General features: G+C 39.9%; 1 protein-coding gene across 4 annotated transcripts in view; it reads right to left on the reverse strand.

Annotated features, from left to right (window-relative positions):
• The window catches only part of GAB1 (GRB2 associated binding protein 1), a 100,907-nt gene that overhangs the window by 28,211 nt on the left and 53,776 nt on the right, over nt 1-18,920 (reverse strand). For all 4 annotated transcript variants that reach the window (XM_027698876.1, XM_027698878.1, XM_027698879.1 and 1 more), the window contains exons 2-3: nt 14,311-14,605; nt 2,679-2,892 (exon numbers count right to left, since the gene is read on the reverse strand). In XM_027698876.1, the coding sequence (XP_027554677.1) occupies nt 2,679-2,892; nt 14,311-14,605 (509 nt within the window). The remainder of the gene's footprint in view (nt 1-2,678; nt 2,893-14,310; nt 14,606-18,920) is intronic.

Genomic DNA, 18,920 nt, shown 5'->3' on the forward strand with positions numbered 1-18,920 from the left:
TAAAAATAAAACCATTTAATTAACAGTACCTGCCTGTTTAATTACAGCTATTAAGCTTTGCACTTTGCACTAAGTCTGTATGAAATACACAGATATATTGCTCCAAGCCTGGAAATTATTAGGAAAATGATGAAGCCATTTAATTTTTTTCTTCGCTTTTAAGGATGTGGACTGGGGTAGTGCACAGAGTGCACTCTTACTGATCATCTTAGTAACATGCTACACAAATACACAAAGCTCTAATTCCATAGGAAAAGGTCTATATGCTCTATACTCTGGCCCAAATACAGCAGAATACCTACTTTACCAGACAGAAAACATAAAGAATCCTTTTAGGTGGAACTGAAAGTCCAGCACAACTATTATTCTGAATTTTCATTATTACAGCCTTTTTAATGAAAGGACACAGCTATTTAGCGAATTTAGTTACATATAATACACTAAGCCCATATAATATCCAAGTGATCACAATGCCAATGTTTCACTGTCTTGAAATGTTCCTACAAAACCAGCATTCATTTAAACAACCTCTATACGCCAAAGATTTTGATCAGTTCTTTCTCAGTTCACTGGGCATTTTATCTCCATTGGACCTTCTGCCTGCCCCAGTACCTTCTCCCCTGTGTCATCAGCGTCTTCCTTGAGAAATTTTGCAGGCTATTCATGGACTTTCTCCTTTGCCACAGTTTGTGTCCTCTTTTATGGTCTCCTCAGCCCCTACTTAATGCACTTATGACATAACTGTGGAAATCAGGTCAGAAAGTGAATTACACACCTCAACCTTCATAATTCCTAAAAACACACTTCATGTGGTGGTGTTAAATTTCTGCTCTGTGCCCATCCCTCACAGAAGCAAACAGGCACTCAGACGCATTTCTGATGGGCCGGAGTGCTGAAATGAAAGTCAAGATTCCTCTGCCAAGTTGTTCTGGAATGAATACCAAACTCTTAAAAGCTTTTGGCAGGAACAGTGACATACCTCTTGGGCACTATCAGCTTCTAAACATCACTAAACACAGAAACCTTTAACAGTGAGAAAGCAGACACTGGGTTTCCCCTTCTCCTGCAGGAGTTTTTAGGGCACACCATGATGCCTGTAACCTGCACATTCCATACTCTGGGGGAACTATAGGCTCATTCCCTGATTTTATAGGGAAGATTGTGAAGGGTGGATACTTTTCTACCATGTAATCGTCAGTAAATGGAGCAGGAAACTCCTCAGGCACAACAGAGCAAGATAAAAATGCCAAGGGAGCACAGAGCACATGGCAGAGGGAAAACTGGCAGAGCATCAAGGTGTTGATGAAGAAGGCACCACCACTAAAAGGTATGGCCCTAAGGAAATATGTGAAATACTCATGAAAACACTTTCAAAGGAAGCTTTCTTCAGCTTCCGTGTACTTGTCTGCAATCACAAAAATAGTATGACATTTTGTTTATTTTTCTGGAAATACCCCAGCAAAATTTATTTGAAATTACTGCAGAAAAGAAGTTTGCCAGAGGGATTTATAGGGCTCTCCGACAGAATACTCAAGGTTAGAAGGTACCTTTGGAGATTATCTGTTCCAGCTCTTCCAATACCTCGAAGTAAAACCCTTCAAAATCAGGTGAGGTTCCTCAGGAGCTTGTCCAGTCAAGTTCATTTGTGGTTGTTTTGTTTGGGGTTTTTTTTGTTGTTTGGTTGGTTTTTGGTTTTTTGAAGTTTTTTTAAAGAGAACACAGATTCCACTATGCCCCTGGGCAGCTGCTCCAGGAATGGCCACCATGATCCATTCTGGGAAAACATAGTGATACTTCCCAGGTACCTACCATGAATATCATAGTCTTCTATGCAGGAGGTGCTGTGCATTTATTTAAGTTAGAAGTAGCAGTTGGAGAAATAAATAGACATTTAATTCAGTAGAAGTTCTAAATGCTTTCCTTAAAATTTCCGATTGCACACTCCTCTGGAGAACTGATTGTGTAGGTAGTCTTTATTCAGCAGAAAATAAAGGTTATTTCAGCTTGCTTTTAAATATCTGTTATTTGCAAAAAGTTAAAATTTAGGACATGGAAATAGTGTGGCTTCAGCCTCCTGCATTCTTAATTATCACAAAATAATTGCCTTTTACTCTGGCTTGAGAGTCTGAACCATGCTAGCAATAGTAAACAAACACCACTCGAAGATTGCTGCACTCAGTGAGGTGGTAACCTGGCAGGTGATAACAAACAGCAGCATGTTTTCTAAATCCCTTCCATGAAAGCTTTAACTGGCAAAACTGGGTCACCAAATACCAGGAGGGAGAAAGGCTAAATTCCTCCAGGTTTTTCTAGTCCTAAACTGGATTAAGCACACCAGGCTGTGGCTAAAGAAAGAGTACTTCTCTGCTCTGTGCCATGCACCACTCCAAGCTACAATGAGATGCTTGGATCACTGCATTATTCCTGTACTTCATTCAAGCAATTGCTGCCCACACTTTTGAAGAACGCAATATGGGTCTAGCACTGATCACACAATTTATTATTACTGCAAAAAGTTCAAGCACAGAAAGAAAAAAAACAGAAGTTACAGGCAGCTTCCTTGGGTAGATTATGTGCATCTGAATGCTCAATGTTTTGGCAATAGAAAAGTGCTTTTAGCACAAACGCTGTTGGCCTGTAATGCAAGCAAATGTTATTAAGAAACAAAAGTCACTTACCTCATGGGTTCAGGTTTTTTACTTTGACAGTTTATTAGCAGTAAGTAGTCTTGAGGATCTTCTTGACCAGAGGAAGACTCCAGTGGGGGGATGTTAATAAGCCGGTAAGGAGAAGGTAGGGAAGATTCTGCTTGCATGGAAGGTGGTGAAGTGTTGATGGGCAAGGGTAACTCAGCAGATGGTTGTAAAGAACTGACTGGTGGCTTCACAGCATCTGCAAACACAGGAGCAAAGCATTCCTTATGCAATGAAGAAATAGTCTTTCAATACTACAAAAAGAAAATTATTAACAGAGGATGAGAGAATTCTCAGGCTTTAATTCAAATCTGTCAAAATTAGTGGACATGAGAACATCTGGATATTAAGACTCATTTCAAAGTATTTAAATTTATATATAAATCATTAGATTTTCAAACTGCAATCAACTTCTTAAGTATGCCTTGGAAACAGGGTTTATGCCTTATTTAGTGACTGACTTAACCTGCTTTCTGGTCACAGAAAGAACAAAGGTGCTGACAGCTGCACTGGTACATCTAAAAACACAAATCTGTTGTTTTAATCAAGAGCAGACAAAGGCCCATATGTTATTATAAGTTATATGGCAACCTGAGTTAGCACTTGCAAGTATTCCTCCCTTTTTTTGACCAAGGTCACTTCAACATTTGAGATTAGTCACCAGGTGAGAACTGCCCACTCCAAATATCTGAAAAGCAACAGGAAAAATGCTGCTTTTCCAATGGAAGATTCCTTAGAACTGTAAAAATAAGGCAGAGGTACAAGAGGTACTATGTTCCACCAAGCCAAACTTTTTATTATAGTGCAATAAATGAAGCAGTTGTGGTTGGATTGGGGGATTTTTCCTTGTTTTGTTTTGGCTTGGTTTGGGTTTCTCTTGCAGGGGAAAGGAGGTGTGGGTTTTTTTGAATAACCTTATCTTTATAAGTCTTATGCACTTCCTATCCATGTATCTTCTAAAGTAACTTCTTTTTTTTCTTCCAAATACATGTATCCTGACTATTTAATTATCTGGGAGACTAGAAAATATTGACAGTCCGACATTAAACAATCATTTAACTTTTTCATTGTTTTAATGACACATTGACGAAGAACAACATAATTAAGCAAATTATTCCTCAATTATCAAGGCTCCCCTGTACTTGCAACTCATTGTACATTCCAACTTGCACATCCCAAGAATGGATGCTTTTTATTAGCATTGTTTAAATGAACATATTATTATCCAATGCAGACTGCTTCTGCTCCTGTTAAGCTTACAGACCAGGTATGCACTACAAAGTAACTTCAGCACTATTCTGGGAAGAACCAGATGAGCAGCCCAGAAAATAGCCCTCCTGCTTCCAGTTCTGTGTACACTAGGTACAAGTGATTTAGACGTGGAAATAGAAATAACAGCACTTGCTTTGAACTCCCATGGCACTTACAGAGGCTCAGAAATTAAATCCCACCACACCCATGTGGGTGGAAGAAGTCTAGGTGTATGAAAATTCCTCAACTCAACCTACCTGAAAAGGTAGGATAACCTAAAAAAAAAAGTTTTTATTAAAGGTTGTGCCTGACCTATTCATCAAGCTAGTTAGCAGGAGAAAAGCAGAACCAGACTGCATCCAGGGACTTGAACAATTTTCTATTATTTAGGAAATTCAAGAGCTCGAAAGAGCCTATTTGAGGCACCTACTCATATTTCTTGACTCTCCTAATGCTGGGGTTCAACAGCAGGAACAGAGAGGTGCCTGAATGGACCTACCAGCATCTTGCTCCTGGAAGAGAGAGAGTGGAGAGAAAGGACAACTATCTCTGTCCTGTCCCCTCCAGAACTGAGGAATGCATGAGTAAGAGTGGAGAGGAAAGGCTTCCTGCGAAATACAGTCTCATTCTTTGACCACACTTACAGACAAGATCCTCAAGAGCTTCAGTGTTCCACGGTCCCCACCCCTGCTCCTTGTCCCCGACTACACACGGCTTTCACGTCATTAAATCTGCTTGGTGCCAAGTTCACACAAGGGGGAAAAAAAGACATCAAACATGGGACTTCCAGGGAAGATGGGTGTGTCAATCAGACCTCATGTAGACAGGAGAGCCCAGCAGGTATATAGCAAAATGCATCCCTACGTGACGCTGATGCAATTAAACAGGCCATGCACTGGCATTCCCAGGAAGAGCAGCAAGACTCAAGGGTAACTTTCCAGAGAAAAATAATATCAAGACTTTTTAAAGAGGACCAATGTATTCACTGAGGTTGGAGAAAGAAAAAGTTACTTTGAGAAAAGTGTGTGAGAGAGAAAGAAAAAGAAGTTACAGGCTGGCTATAAGCTGTGATTGGTGAAATGAGGCAAGGTGGTGCAGGCCATTATGCTAAACATCCTGGCACAGAGCTGTGTTCTCTGAAGCCCATGATGCCATCTCTGATGGTGGCCTGATGCAGACATCAAGCCTGATGTACTGCCCCAGCTTCGGGGCACCCCAAGGCAGAGGCTGCATCCACAGCCAATGCTGACCAGCCCCTGACACACTGTTTTCTGAATTTCTCCTGCTTCTTTTAAATGCTTTTTTATTTTTGGCCTCTACTACCCTTCTGTGGCAATGAGGTCTACACATTATTACTTGTGTTATGAAAACCACTTTATTTTAAACCTGCTGCCTGATAGCTTCACTTGATATCCTTCAGCTCCCATCTTCAGAGAAACAGTGAACAATTGCCTCCTGTTCACAATCCCCATTCCCAACTTTACACAACTTTGTCACAGTTTTACTGAGTTGGTGCTGCTTAATTTTTCCTGGCATGGAAGCCATTTCATTGCAGATCTGGTTTCCCTTCACCCTCACCTTTCCTAGCTCTACTATTTTTTTTTCTCCTGAGAAAGGAAACTAACTCTTGCATAAAAAGCACAGGAAAAGGTCTGGGACACTCTCACTGATTTACAAAGACATAACAATAATTCATTCTATTCCTATCCCAACCTTTGCCTTTCGATTGTTACTGAATATTAAAGGTGATGCTGTCCACCTGTCTAGAAGGTTTATGGTCTGTTCTCTGAGCAAGGATTTCGAGCCCATTAATGGTAATGGATTGTTAGGGACATTTTCCTTCTGATGAGCTGCCTCATTTATTTTGACACAGATACCACTTGATAAAATCCCTGATCCTCCTACGGATGTATTGTGGGGTTTGTGTGTGGTTTGGTTGATTTTTTTTTTCCCAGTGGATAGAGCACTAAACTATTAAAATACCAACTTTCTGATCTGAAATTCATCCTCACACAGGCATTTTGTATGTATTAAATAGTGTGGGCTAATGCCCGATTTAAAGAGCAAGCAAATTTAGTCTAAAGCACTTCATGCTGGGCTACTTCATATTTGCTTTATGCATTGACGGGATTTCAAATTTGACTACAAAGAAAACAGGCATGTTAAAGCTTTCATCACTGAGCAAATGAATGCTGTTTGCCTATCTGTACCCTCTCAAATGTTCTCTTTAGCCATGTAGTTCTGAAGCTGATATGAAGGAAAGTTTCTCTCCCAGCAGCCTATTATGATTTCAAAGAGTACAATCATCAACTTGCTCCACTTTGGACTAGCAGATTTTTAGGGAAGGGGTCATCTGCACACCAAAGAGCATTGTAAGTCATTTGGTTTGTTCCCAGAGCTCAGACACTCGGACTGCTTTGAAATAACTGGGAGCTGGAAAAACAGCCAGAATATTTAACATGCAAATGAGTCTAACAAGAATCCTATTTTGTTTTTATAATTCCTACATTCAGTGCAGCTAGAACAAGCAGCTTTCTCAAAACAGGGCAAGAGTTTTATCTGTTCTCAGCTGGTTTGTTAAGAGCAGTTACAGACCTCATCTTTGCTAGAATTTATACTTTTTCCCTCAAAACCATTTTTGCATTTCATAAAATGAATTAGGTAAAAAGAGCATTTTCTGAACAAGAATAATAAAAGGCTTCCTTTTCTTCCTTCTTACCTATATAAAGCTTCTTTATTCCACAAATTCCTATATCTGTGCTTTGTGGACAACCTAGAAGATTTGAGTGTGGGAGTTGCCATTTAGGATTAGGTTTGTGTTTTGGTTTGGGTTTGTTTTTTTTTAAATGAAAGCAAAATTTAAATTGTTTTCTAGACTATGATATATAGTCTCTTAATATTCTAATTATGTAAATACTTGGAATGTTCTCATAGTGAACAAAACAGAGAGGCCTCATTACAGCAAGCATTTCTTTAAATGTCAAAATTGCAATCCAAGTAAGAAAATGCATTCTTTCCAGCTTGTAGGTAGAAACATGAAAATAGAAATGGGATTTTCCCATTGGAACAGTGAATCAGCAACAGATATGCAGTGGCATGATTCCTCTGTTCTTCTGAGAAGCTACATTCAATCCATTTGCTATGATGCAGATGTTATTAAAATAATTAATGGTCAACAAAATGTCAAAGTAATAACTTTGAGCAAAAATTTACAGATACAACAGTAGAAGCCTTAATAAAAATACAAAAGCTTCATAGCTTCAGTTTAAACCTTAAAAGAACTTTTTGTTGTTTTCTTGGGTTTTTTTGTTGGGGAGTGTGTGTTTCTTTTTTGTTTATTTGTTTTAAATTAGGTCTGTCCAGTCCTTATCTCTGCTGCTTAACCTGATACATCCTGAAATACGCTGCTGGAGCTTCCTCTAGTGTCAGCCTCTACGTGGTCTCAAGTGAAAGATCCTGGAATCAAAGGGCCACATGTCTGATGTGCCTGCCCAGAGCACAAGCACATGTGCACTGAGGGGCACAGACACACAGGCACTTGCTCTGCTCACACACTGACTCAGTAGGGGAAAGCCAGATCCAGCCCAGAGGGTGCACAGACACAAGAGCCTGGGTTTGGTTTTCGGCATAAGTGATCAGCTTGCAACCCCTATGAAATCTATGCAGTAAACCTCAATTCTGAACCTTCCTGCTATACTCAGAGAAGATCTTTTTAAATACTTTAATTAAGAGTTCCTGTGCATTTCATAAGTTTGTTTCCTTAGTTTAACGCAATCTCACAGCATCTCTCTTTTTCTGGAGACAAACATGATACCCTAAAGAACACTGATGAGCAGTTGCTTATTGTACATTATGCTTTGGATAACTGTGCCTCCTGCATCTGAACCAGAAACATGACTAGGTTCCTATCACACGCTGAAGTTTTCAGCTTTCAGAGCTAACAGCTAAAATTTAGTACTTACTATCTGCAGTTCATACGTAATTTTAAGCTACGCTTCTGGTTACCCATTTAAGATTTGAAAATACTAGAAGCATTTCCACTCAGAAGTTATTCCCCTTCTCCACCTGCAATTTTCTTTTGAAGACTGTTCATTCAAAAGGAGAAAAAAAGAAAGAAACATCTGTAGCCTGTTCTCTCCATCCTCAGATGGCTCACAGGCTGGGTGACACAGGAAAAATAATCAAGAAGTCCTGCTATAGACTTAACTTCTGTAGGTGCTTGTGAAGAGAAACAGTGCAGCCCACCACATTAAAACACTTGGGATTTTTTTTTTTTTCTCTAACAAGGCCCAGAGCTCTCCTCAGCAGAGCCATGGTTCTCTAACCATCAGGTGAGTTTCCCCACCTGGGGCTCCAGCACGGTGCCCTGGGACCGTGGGCATCCCTGTGCCACCTCTCAGCACCTCACAGCTTGAGAGCCAGCAATCTGCAGAACAGTTTTCCACCCCACCCCCCTGCAATCCCCTTCTCCCAGGGACTCGTCAGGTGATGTTAGCGGCACAAAAGGTGTCCAGCAGGAACCAGGGAAAATGAAGTTAATTACCTAGATTCAGTTTATTTTTCCTCAAGGAAGAGCAGAATCATCTTCCATGTGAACTTCTATTATATGCAGCTAGCAGCTTAAGATAATAACCCCAAACGCTCAAGATTAAGACTCTGATTGTACCCCTGATAGTAAATTATCTTTTAAATAGATGTATTTTTTCCTCACATCTTGTAAGGGAAGACCTACAGTTGCAGATTTTGTATTCTGTTCACCATCATCTCACTTAACCACCTATTCTTTTGCCACATTATCTGAAGCTGAAGACATCTTAGTCCTCTCTGCTGTCTTCTCTTTCTCCTTTGGATAACAGGCAAAGATCATCTCAGCTTTGCCTCCGTTTACTCAGCTCTTGAGCCACCAGCTACCACCTCTATTAAAAATTTGTTTATTCCTATGTAATTTTGCCACATAACTCTACCATCATCACAGTCTACCCTCACCTTCTTCTCCCCAATTCCATCCTGAAAAAAAAATTAAAAAAATCATGTTTATATGTGTCAGTGGCCATTATCCCTGAAACTATACTCAAAGCAAAAAACCAAAAAAGCCTCCAGAAAAGAGATGCCCTTGTGCAACTATTCCTTCTAAACCTACTGCATCACTTTCAAGAGAATAGACCCACAGTCCTTCTCTGGAGGGTCTCTCTCCTAATGCTTAACTCAGTCCTTTTATGCTATTCTCTACTGCACTCCAGGTCACCAGTCACTCATCCTTCTGGCATGTCACCTCTGAGCCAACATTCTTTCTAGTAAATAATGTCTAAGAGGTACAAAAACTCGTCATTAGGTACATCACCCCCATGGTGTAAACTTGTTGCAAGTTTTTTTTAAGCTTATTACTCTGTTATTGCACTTCTCTTTATGCTCCTCCAGAGCCTCCCTTCCTTCATCTAAAAGTGAGCTTTTAGTCCTTGCTTTTGCTATTTGTCCTTACTTTTGAGTCCTTCCATGACCAAGGTCTCTACTCTTCTCCCCATGTTATGGGGATCGCAGTTTTGATTTGCCAAGTGTTCCAACCTCCATCATCCACTTGTCAAAGCTGGCAAAGAATAACATTTTCTATTTCTTACGGACAAACCCTTCATGCAGGAACGGCATCCGAAACACCTCCAATGTCCACTATTTATCAAAGACCTCCTGAAAACTTCTTCTGAAAAAAGCCCAGAGCTCAACCAGAGTCCAACACCTGAGGCACTAACACTGTCACAATGGTCAAAGCCACCTTGTTTGCTTTCACTTCTTCCCATGCCCCTGCTCCTGTGCTGATGTCTCTTACTGCAGACAGTAAGCTCTCAGTGGCAGAGCCTGTTGTCTGTTCCACGTGTGTGTTACAGGCAGCACAGGGATATCCTGATCAGAGATGGAGATCACGGACACACTGCAGCAGCAGTGATGCCTGACCACGCAGCACTGGAGAGGATACAAGGAGCCAGGATGGCAAGGTGAAGTTATGTTCATCCTGTCACTGATACGGCAACCCAGCTGTGATCAACCTGCAGTGCATGGATTATCAGAATATGATGAAAAAAAAAAAAGCACAGTTCCCCAAAAATAATTGTCCCAAAGGCAGAAGGCATGAGAGGCACACACCAGAGAGCAGCTGCCTGAACAGAAACACTGCAGACTTTGAAAGTGCTGTGTGTGAAAAAAGCTGCAGCTCCTTCAAAGTACGGCCCTTCTGATGACAAACTTTCTTTACCACATGTAATTATTTGTGTAAATGTAAGAGTAGATTTCAATGTCTTGTTCTTCCCTTTTCTTTTTTTTTTCTTCTGCTTTGCCTTGTTATTTCTTCTGGTTTACTTTGCTATTGCTATCTTTATTCAAATGAATACATGCAAGTAACATGTTTGCATATAGTAAGATTATTTCCTCCTTCCCCTGCTCTGCCAAGCACGCAATTCACTAAATTACGGAAACATGGAGCTGGATCACGTATAGAACATTCATCACAGATGTCTACTGAATTCCAGGGAAGGGCTTTCACAGCCTGTGCTTAGATATCCTTGGAAGGGTTTTCTTTGTTACATTACTCACTGAGAGAAAAACAAGTAACTTCTCTCTTCAGATAACAACTAAGCCATGTCCTGCTTATCACAGCCTTTTTTTCAAAGTCAGTTCTTCCCTCAGTATTTTCTTCCCAGGGGAAATGAAAAAAAAAATCCTTCAACCTTTCTTCTCATCAATCACTTCAAAAAAAATCCATCTCCTATATTTCTACCTTTCTTTAAACAGTTCTCCCCATCCTTCTGAAAGTTCAGGCCACAGTATTTCAGCAGACATCTCCACAGCACCAGGCAGAGAACAGACATTTCCTAGGTCTATTTACTCTCTCCATCCCAGAATGTCTCCTACTGGAGTTCAAAGCACACAAAACACAGGTGACACATTTTTCCTTATAGTTTCATTTTAACTTCTAGATGACTTATTACATTATGACCTTAGAGACAAAATATGAATGTTAAAAGTGCAATATGAAACTCTGAGGTAAACCTAAACCCCACGTTCACGTGTAGCTTCCCTCACCTTTGCACGTGCATTTTAAAAAGAAAGATGCTACAGAAACAAAATTTACATTTGAAAACAAATGAAAAAGAAGTATTAGCTGAAGAAAACATAACAAGTACCCAGAAATTAATTTTTGAAAGTGAATTATTTACCTTATTTAAAAGAAAAAAGTTCCTTCGTGTTTCTGTCTTGCTGTAAGTTTAAAACACCTAAAACACTGTGAACCCTTTCTTAAAAGAAACTCCCCGTAAAAAGCCATATATTGCATATATTGTAATTGTAATGCAATCATTACAGATTACACAATACTATGATGCAATCAGAAATCTGGAGACTCAATGGCTGGTAATAATGACTGAAGAACATAAAGTTATCTATGTCCAAATACAAATGTAACATTGCAGATCTCCACAATGAAGAGATTGCACAGGCGTAGACCAATTTCTAGCTGGAAAGTCACAGCAAAGCATTAGGTAAAAATGAGTACTCAAAATAATTTCTGAAAAAATAAACACAAACTTAGCACTCAGAGATAGGAATCTCTGAGTCTTCACTAAGTATGAAAAGACCAGCTCACAGCTACTCTGAAGTGATCTTTATTTTTTTGGTCTGTCTACAGTTGTGACAACTCTTTGTCCCTAATTCCTCCCAACACCAAAAATAACAACTCCATATTTGTTTTCCAATAGCACTAGCCACCACAACTTGTAACTTCTTCCCTTGTAAATCCAAGGAGACAATGGGCCTGGGCTTCCAACAAACACCAGCAGGAGCAATAGGACAGTGGTGCCCCTAGTCCTTGATGGAGCAAAGGATGCCAATGACAGTCCTCTCATAACACAGCCCTTAACCAGTCTGGCAAGAGACATTTTGTCCAGATTCAAAGAAAACTATCCTCTGCTTCCACAGGCTAAAGGGGAGATCGGTTATGCCCCATACACTCATTTTGTTTAATTCAAGACTAAAATCATAGAATCATAGAATGTTAAGGGGTTGGAATGGACATTAAAGATCATCTAGTCCCACCTCTGCCACGGGCAGGGATACATCCCACTAGACCAGATTGCTCAAGGCCTTATCCAGTCTGGCTTTGAACACTGCCAGGATTGAAGGAACTGCAACCTCCCTGGGCAACACTGTTCCAGTGTCTCACCACCCTCACAGTAAAGAATTTCTTCCATATATCTAACCTAAAATTCCCCTCTTTCAGTCTGTAACAATTACTCCTTATCCTATCACTACAGTGCCTAACAAAGAGTCCCTCTCCAGCTTCCCTGTAAACCCCCTTCAGATACTGAAAGGTTTCTGTGATGTCTCCACACAACCTTTTCTTCTCCAGGCTGAACAGCCCCAACCTTCTCAGCCTGTCTTAGGAGGACTGGAGCACCTCCCCTACAATCAACTTCACGGCCCTCCTCAGGACTTGCTCCAACAGTTCCATGTCCTTCTTCTGTTGGGGACACCAGAACTGTATGCATACTCCAGGTGGGGTCTCTCGAGAGCATATTAATAGTGCTTTTTTACTGCCTGAACTTCACCTATTCTTGAACTTCTCAAAATAAACTGGAGGTTAACACAGATTTTAAAAAGCACATTTATGACTTGCTCTTCCACTAGTAGGAAGATTCATCTTGGAAAAATAAGAACTTGGCAATAAACACTCAGCAACTGATTTTCCCATTTTCCTTTTTTAAATGCTTCCTCAATTCACTGCAAGACATTACTAAACCCATAAAACAGACAGTACTGTCAACTGTCAGTTGTGTGAAGTAAAGGTGTTGGAATAATCCAAGCAAAGCTAAAATGCCCAAGATGAAACATGCAATGAAAATACAGTGGGGATAATTCACCAGTACAACTGACTGGAGCAAGAGCCAGTTTTGGTCCAAATGGCCTGTGATGCTATAGTTAGATCTCTCCACATCCATGGTGTGTTTCACCTTCAGTTCACCAACAGATGTTGTAACCATCAACAGAAAATTAAGGATGAGCAATAAACCAGCCTTCAGAGGAAAGGTCTCATGGTTTTTAGGGGACTTTACCTCTCCCTTCCACGCAACAGACACGAGCTCCTTTGTGCTCTGCCAAAGAGCTGCCAGTTAAACACGTTTCCTCCTTAATTCCCAGATTCCTAGTTTGTCCCCAGAACCTTTGGCTTCTGTGCACCTCCTGCCCACAGCTGTGCTGGTGCACTCTTGTGTTATCCACTGAAAGGCAACCACCTGCCCGCCCCTCTCCCGTAGGCAAGGGATGCCTGGCAGACTGAACACTGAATCACCCTGCAATCGCTCTTAGAAACGTGCTGTGGGTGGTCTTGGGTACGTTCAGGATGCCATGAAAATATGCTGGAACTGTCAAAACAAGCACCCTTCACTGAATTTGCTATTTGAGTGGTAATTCACAGATCAGGTTTTCATGACAAAGTTTTAGTTCAAAACGGCAGCAATGAGAAAGAAAAGGGCCCCTCTTCAGAGCACAATATTGTCCAGTCACTTTTCAAGATCTGGCTAGAGCAGAAGTGATGCAAGCCCTTTTTCCCTTCACCTCCCTCAATCCACAATCCTGCAAAAAGCAGGGATTTAATTCTAGCCCCTTCAGTCAGGCATGCCTTATTCATAACCCTCTTACCACATATTTAATCTTTTCTTGGGACTGTGCACAGAGCTACAGCAAGTCATGCAACCCACTAATCTCCACAAGGAATGCAGGAATAATAAGTAAATAAATAAGAATGGATTCAGGACAAGCAATGGCCACAAGGTATTTGTAAGGAATTAAACACACCATCCTGTTTCCTACAAGCTGCCTTCACAAAATATCTATTTTGGTAGGATTAGAGCTGGATAGTGCATAACTACAAGTTATTTTTTGTTTGTTTTAGCTGGTGGGGGGTGGATTTTTCTCCCCCAAGTTGCAAAGCAGACGGAGAAATGGTAATATTAGAAACCTGACATTTTGCACTCATTCCTGCTTGCATAACCATATGTTTTTATACCAAATGGGATTCCTTTGATGATTATGATGATCTACTGCTGCACATGATTTTACTTAAAGATTTTTCCTGTGTTCTCAAGACCTAATGCCATGTAAAACAGAAGAGCGTCATCCAAATTCTATGGCGCACTCAATTTGTAACAAGTTCTTCATATCTCCCTCTGTTCTGCTTGCTTTTTTCAAAGAGTAACAAGGAAGTTTCATAGCCAATGGATACAAATTTCAAAACATATGCCAGCTAAAGATAGCCATCTGATCTTTGAAACATTCTTTTTGCATGTAGGCACTGCAGCTTCTCAGAAAAAGCAACAGAACTTACCCTCATCTGTAGGGTTGAACCCACAGATATCACAGATACATCGGACCCACTTATTCATCTCCTCCTCGCTGTCTGCTACCAAATAGAAAACTCGGTCTATAGTGTTGATATCAAAAATATAGCTGTTTTCAAACTCTTTTTTGTTGAACGTTAATCCAGCATCCACTTGTTGACACAAATTTAAGTCAATAATACGGATAGGCTTCTTGGCATGGTCATTTTTGTAGTATTCCAATACATCTGGATCCCCCGTTAAACGGCCGCTCCGAAGAACAAACCATCTTCTCTTCCATGCCTGAAAATTGGAGAGAGAAAAAAGGGAGAAAAATTAGAAGAAATCAGACTTTAAGACTGTTTTGTGTATGGCTTCAACCTGGGTTGAATCAAGTGCTAATAAATAGTCCAATTATTATTTTAAGAGATTACACACCAGATACCTGCATTTAATACAATCTACTTAGGTATTGTTACAGCAGTGGACTTGAGAATTAGTGAATTTGTATTTTGAAGTTTATTTCTTAGCTTTGCTTATAACAAGTGGATATATAAATTAAGTCACTGTTTACAAAATGAGAAAGAATGAATCCAGTAAAGAAAAAAAAGGGGAAGGGGACTGAGGAGGGGGTGGGGGGGGAAACTCCACACAAAAGCCTTTGAAGGAAGCTCTCATAGGCATGGGGAAGACAAAATGAAATACATTTTTCAGTACTGCATAGCATTTTGTTTCCAATATCTGTTGCTTCAGGCTGATGCATTTTAACTGAATTTTTCACTGATACTCAATAATAGTTGACCTGCATTTAAAGAACAGACAATGCTCACATTGTACACTTGCCTTGATGCCAGGGGACCTCTGCACTCAGAACCTCATAATATTTCTACAGTAGTACTTCTCACAGAAGAAGAGCTACATTATTCTTTTTGAAACCATTAGAGAGACGAGGATGGAGAGAATGACCAAATGTTATAATTTTACCACATAAAGCCAGTCTTTGGGGAAGGTACATCCACAGAAGAAATATATTTGATAGTCTGACGCTGTGCCTATTACACCAGCCCTCCTGATGCTGCAGAGACAAAGAAGCTGGTCTGAGAGAAAAGCACAACTAAACTGCCTCATCTTCTAACTGATTCTCAGTTGCCTTTCATTCCCGTGGGCCTCCATCACCTGCTATAATTCTGATCAAAGGCATTAACTTAAACTAAGAAAATGAGGTTTGCATACAGCTGTCCTGTTGCTTCCAACAGCAACTTTATTGCCCCACTTGTTCCTCAGCTCTACCAGCAATACCATATTCTATGCTGCAAGCTTCTTTATATGCCCCAAGTCCAGGATAACGGGCACAGCAGAAGAAACCAGACGTAGTGCCACTGCCCACTGGAAGAGCTGCACTGCCTTCAGTCAGAAATCTGAAAGCAGAGCCCAGGCACAGTGGGGAGCCATCACCGTGTCATCCATTTGTTCTTACGCTTTCCAGCAAAGTTGGAGACCAAGAAAAATCAACACAGTAGCCAAGTCCCTGCATGTTACACTACAGGCTCATACCATGCCCCGAGGCACCCCCCATTAACAACTTCTTTGGGATACTCAAACGAGGTTGTCAGCAAGTCCTTTGGAAGATAAAAAAAAAAACAACAACAGAAGAAATGCATAAATAAGACAGGTGAGTGCATTTTCCTTTTGGTCAGCTCTGGTTCCAGGCTAACCAAGGAAAGGAATGAAATCAGCAAGGATGGTTCCAGAAGAGGTCAAGATGTGTGATGTCCCTTACACACTGGGAGTAGGTTTCAAAACAAGTGTTTCTTACTATGTATTAGAAAAAGATTCAGAGTTTTTGTGAGGCACAAGAGTGCTTCCATTTCATTTTTATGGAGCTGTTACCTTCAAACAAACTAGTGGAAGGAGGACATAAAGGACAAAGAGGGAGAACTGCACTGCCATCTCCCAGCTCTGAACTAGCATCGTCAGCTTGGCCCTAAAGACTCACAAAACCCTCATTGTGAAGTGGGAATGCCTTTTTGGGGTATCAAGCTTAGAAAGCTATTATGAAAAGATAATACAGAAAACAGGAGGAAGGGAAAAATGCCAGACAGCTTAATTAAGGCTTGTGATCCATTCTCCAACTACCAACACTCAAAAAGTTATTCGATTTTAAGATAATGTCTATACTTCACAAAACAAGTATATTTATTGTAGTTGTACGATATATATGTATAGTATATTGTATTTATTGTGTATTATATTATGATGAATACAGCATCTGCCTTTAAATGCTGAACTGTGTGAATCAAGTCAAAGTCTCAAAGAACTATTTCCATGGTAGCAATAACTTTAACTGGGTGAACACTCAAACACAGAAGTAGAAAACATAACAGACGAAACCCCTTCAAATTTAGATTTCAAATGTGGGTATATTCTAGTAGCACAGCTGGATAAGCACCATTTAACAGCGACCCAAAAACACTAGCAAAGTTTGTTTTGTTTCCTGTTTCCAAATCAAGTGACAACTTAGATGCTGGGATAACAGGAAACGTCAGTATCGGAGGCTCTCTCTCCAGGCAAAGTTGGTCACAGATAACTTACAAACCAAACTGCAAAACTCTCCCGCTTCAAAAATTGCCTTTATCTTTAACCTCAGTCTTCAGCCACTCAGATGAAATTTTCAAAGCTGAAATCAGGAGGAAAGAGATTAGAGATAGGAGAGGGACAAGAGCAGTTGAGAAGCACAATGTGTTTTATCTCATAATTTGTGCAACAACAAAACACCATGCAAAAAACCCCATCAACTCTGTACCAACCAGGTGTGCCTCTTCTAGAAGTTTATTTCTAGTGCTATGTTAAGGAGTAAAAGGTTCTTAGCATTTCTGATAATCTCTGTTGAGCATTAACGAGTAAATAGGATTTTCCAAAACTGAGAAAAACCAATCAGCTAAAAGAATTTCCTTTCAGTCCTTCAGGCTACAAAACAGCAACTATAAAGTACTTAAAACATTGAATTTAGCCTACCAGCACCTGCTACTATTTTTGCAGAGTTTTCACATAGTGCATATGTGAACATTTATTTCAGTCCTATAATGAGTCACACTCACTGAAACTGGCACAGATTATATTCAAAAACAAAAGCAATTCCATAAACTACACACTAATAAGGCAGATACAAAGGTTCTCTGGATTACAGTACAAAGCACAATTTAGCAGCAGAATAAAGCTTAAAGCTAGACAAGCGAACTGACATCAGCACCCTTGCTAATCATAGTACAAAAGCGCCTCTATATTTTGTCAAAGTGCAAAATGAGCTCACATAAATCACTCTTTGTTATTTGAAAATATCTGGGATTCTTAAGGCTGGATCTATTTTTAGCATTTCAGTATTTGTCACTGTAAAGAAAGCTGTACACTGCCTCACTGAAGCACAGATCAGTGTGCTGTATGTGTACGGAAGAGCTTCTTCAGTAACAGCTTTCCAAAGAGAAATCTCCAAAAGAGAGCATGTGCACATGTGGAAATACCTGTATTTTCCTTCTTTTTTTTTTTTTTGTAACCCCCTTTGGGCATTTTTGTTTAAAAATTTTGAAATTTTTTTTACAGAGCACATCACAGACTATTTCTCGTAATGACCCAAAAAGATGCAACCGGTTTACGTCACAGGAAAATTACAGGTAGTAATTATTTATCCGTCACATAACTGATGTTATCAGCCATACATTATCAAACACTGGTTTTCTGTGCTAAAAGTCAACTGCTTTAAGTTTGAGAAGTCGAAAAAATAGCCATGACGGGATTTAAACATTTTGTACAAATATTATTTAATTCTGGAAACAAAATTGAGCCAACAAAGATTTTTTTTTTTGAAGGAAAGAAATAATCAAACATATGAAATATGTTATTAATATACATAGGATCCCAAAGTATATTTTTCAAATATACTAACAGTTACTAAACACCACTTGCAGAGCAAATACTTAATTCAGAAGCAAAATGGTTCCTTTTGCAAGTGTAGTAAGGCGAACATCATGGGAATCAAGCTCACCAAAAGCCTGTGTAGGCTTTGTAGATTATTACAAAACACGGTTTAACAAGGTTTGCTGCCTTTGTTTCACACTAAGAAAGGCCTTGTGTGCCTCTCAGCTTGTTTTCTCCTTTGAGCTGCGAAGCATATCAGCTGGCCCAACATAGGACACCACCATGCCTGCCAAACATTGTCCTGTTTGTATCATGAGACCATCGTATCATGAGACCATCATAACTATAGAAACGGGCTTGTTTTCTTGTTTTTGAGGCAGGCTGAAATGTGACAAGCTGCTCACCCACAGAGCATCAAATGATCAAAGGAACAGTGGAGTTCTGTATTTTTCACACAGCGTTTTGAGTAGGTTACAAAGTAAAAACAAAAAATTCCTACGATTGTTATTTTTTTTTCAGTAAGATATTTCCAAACTGCTGATGTAAAAATGAATGAATCAGCTAAGAAATTGGCAGAAAGCATCACGTAGCAGTGTTAAGAGTTTAGTTGCTTTTTGTTTTGTTGGGTTTTTTTTAAATACTGTAGCTAATCCTGTATCCAGTACACCGATTTTACAATATATTCTCCTTACAAAAGGTGTATCTG

The sequence above is a fragment of the Neopelma chrysocephalum genome, unplaced genomic scaffold, assembly GCF_003984885.1.
Source record: "Neopelma chrysocephalum unplaced genomic scaffold, ASM398488v2 Primary Assembly neopelma1_133, whole genome shotgun sequence".
NCBI lineage: Eukaryota > Metazoa > Chordata > Aves > Passeriformes > Pipridae > Neopelma > Neopelma chrysocephalum.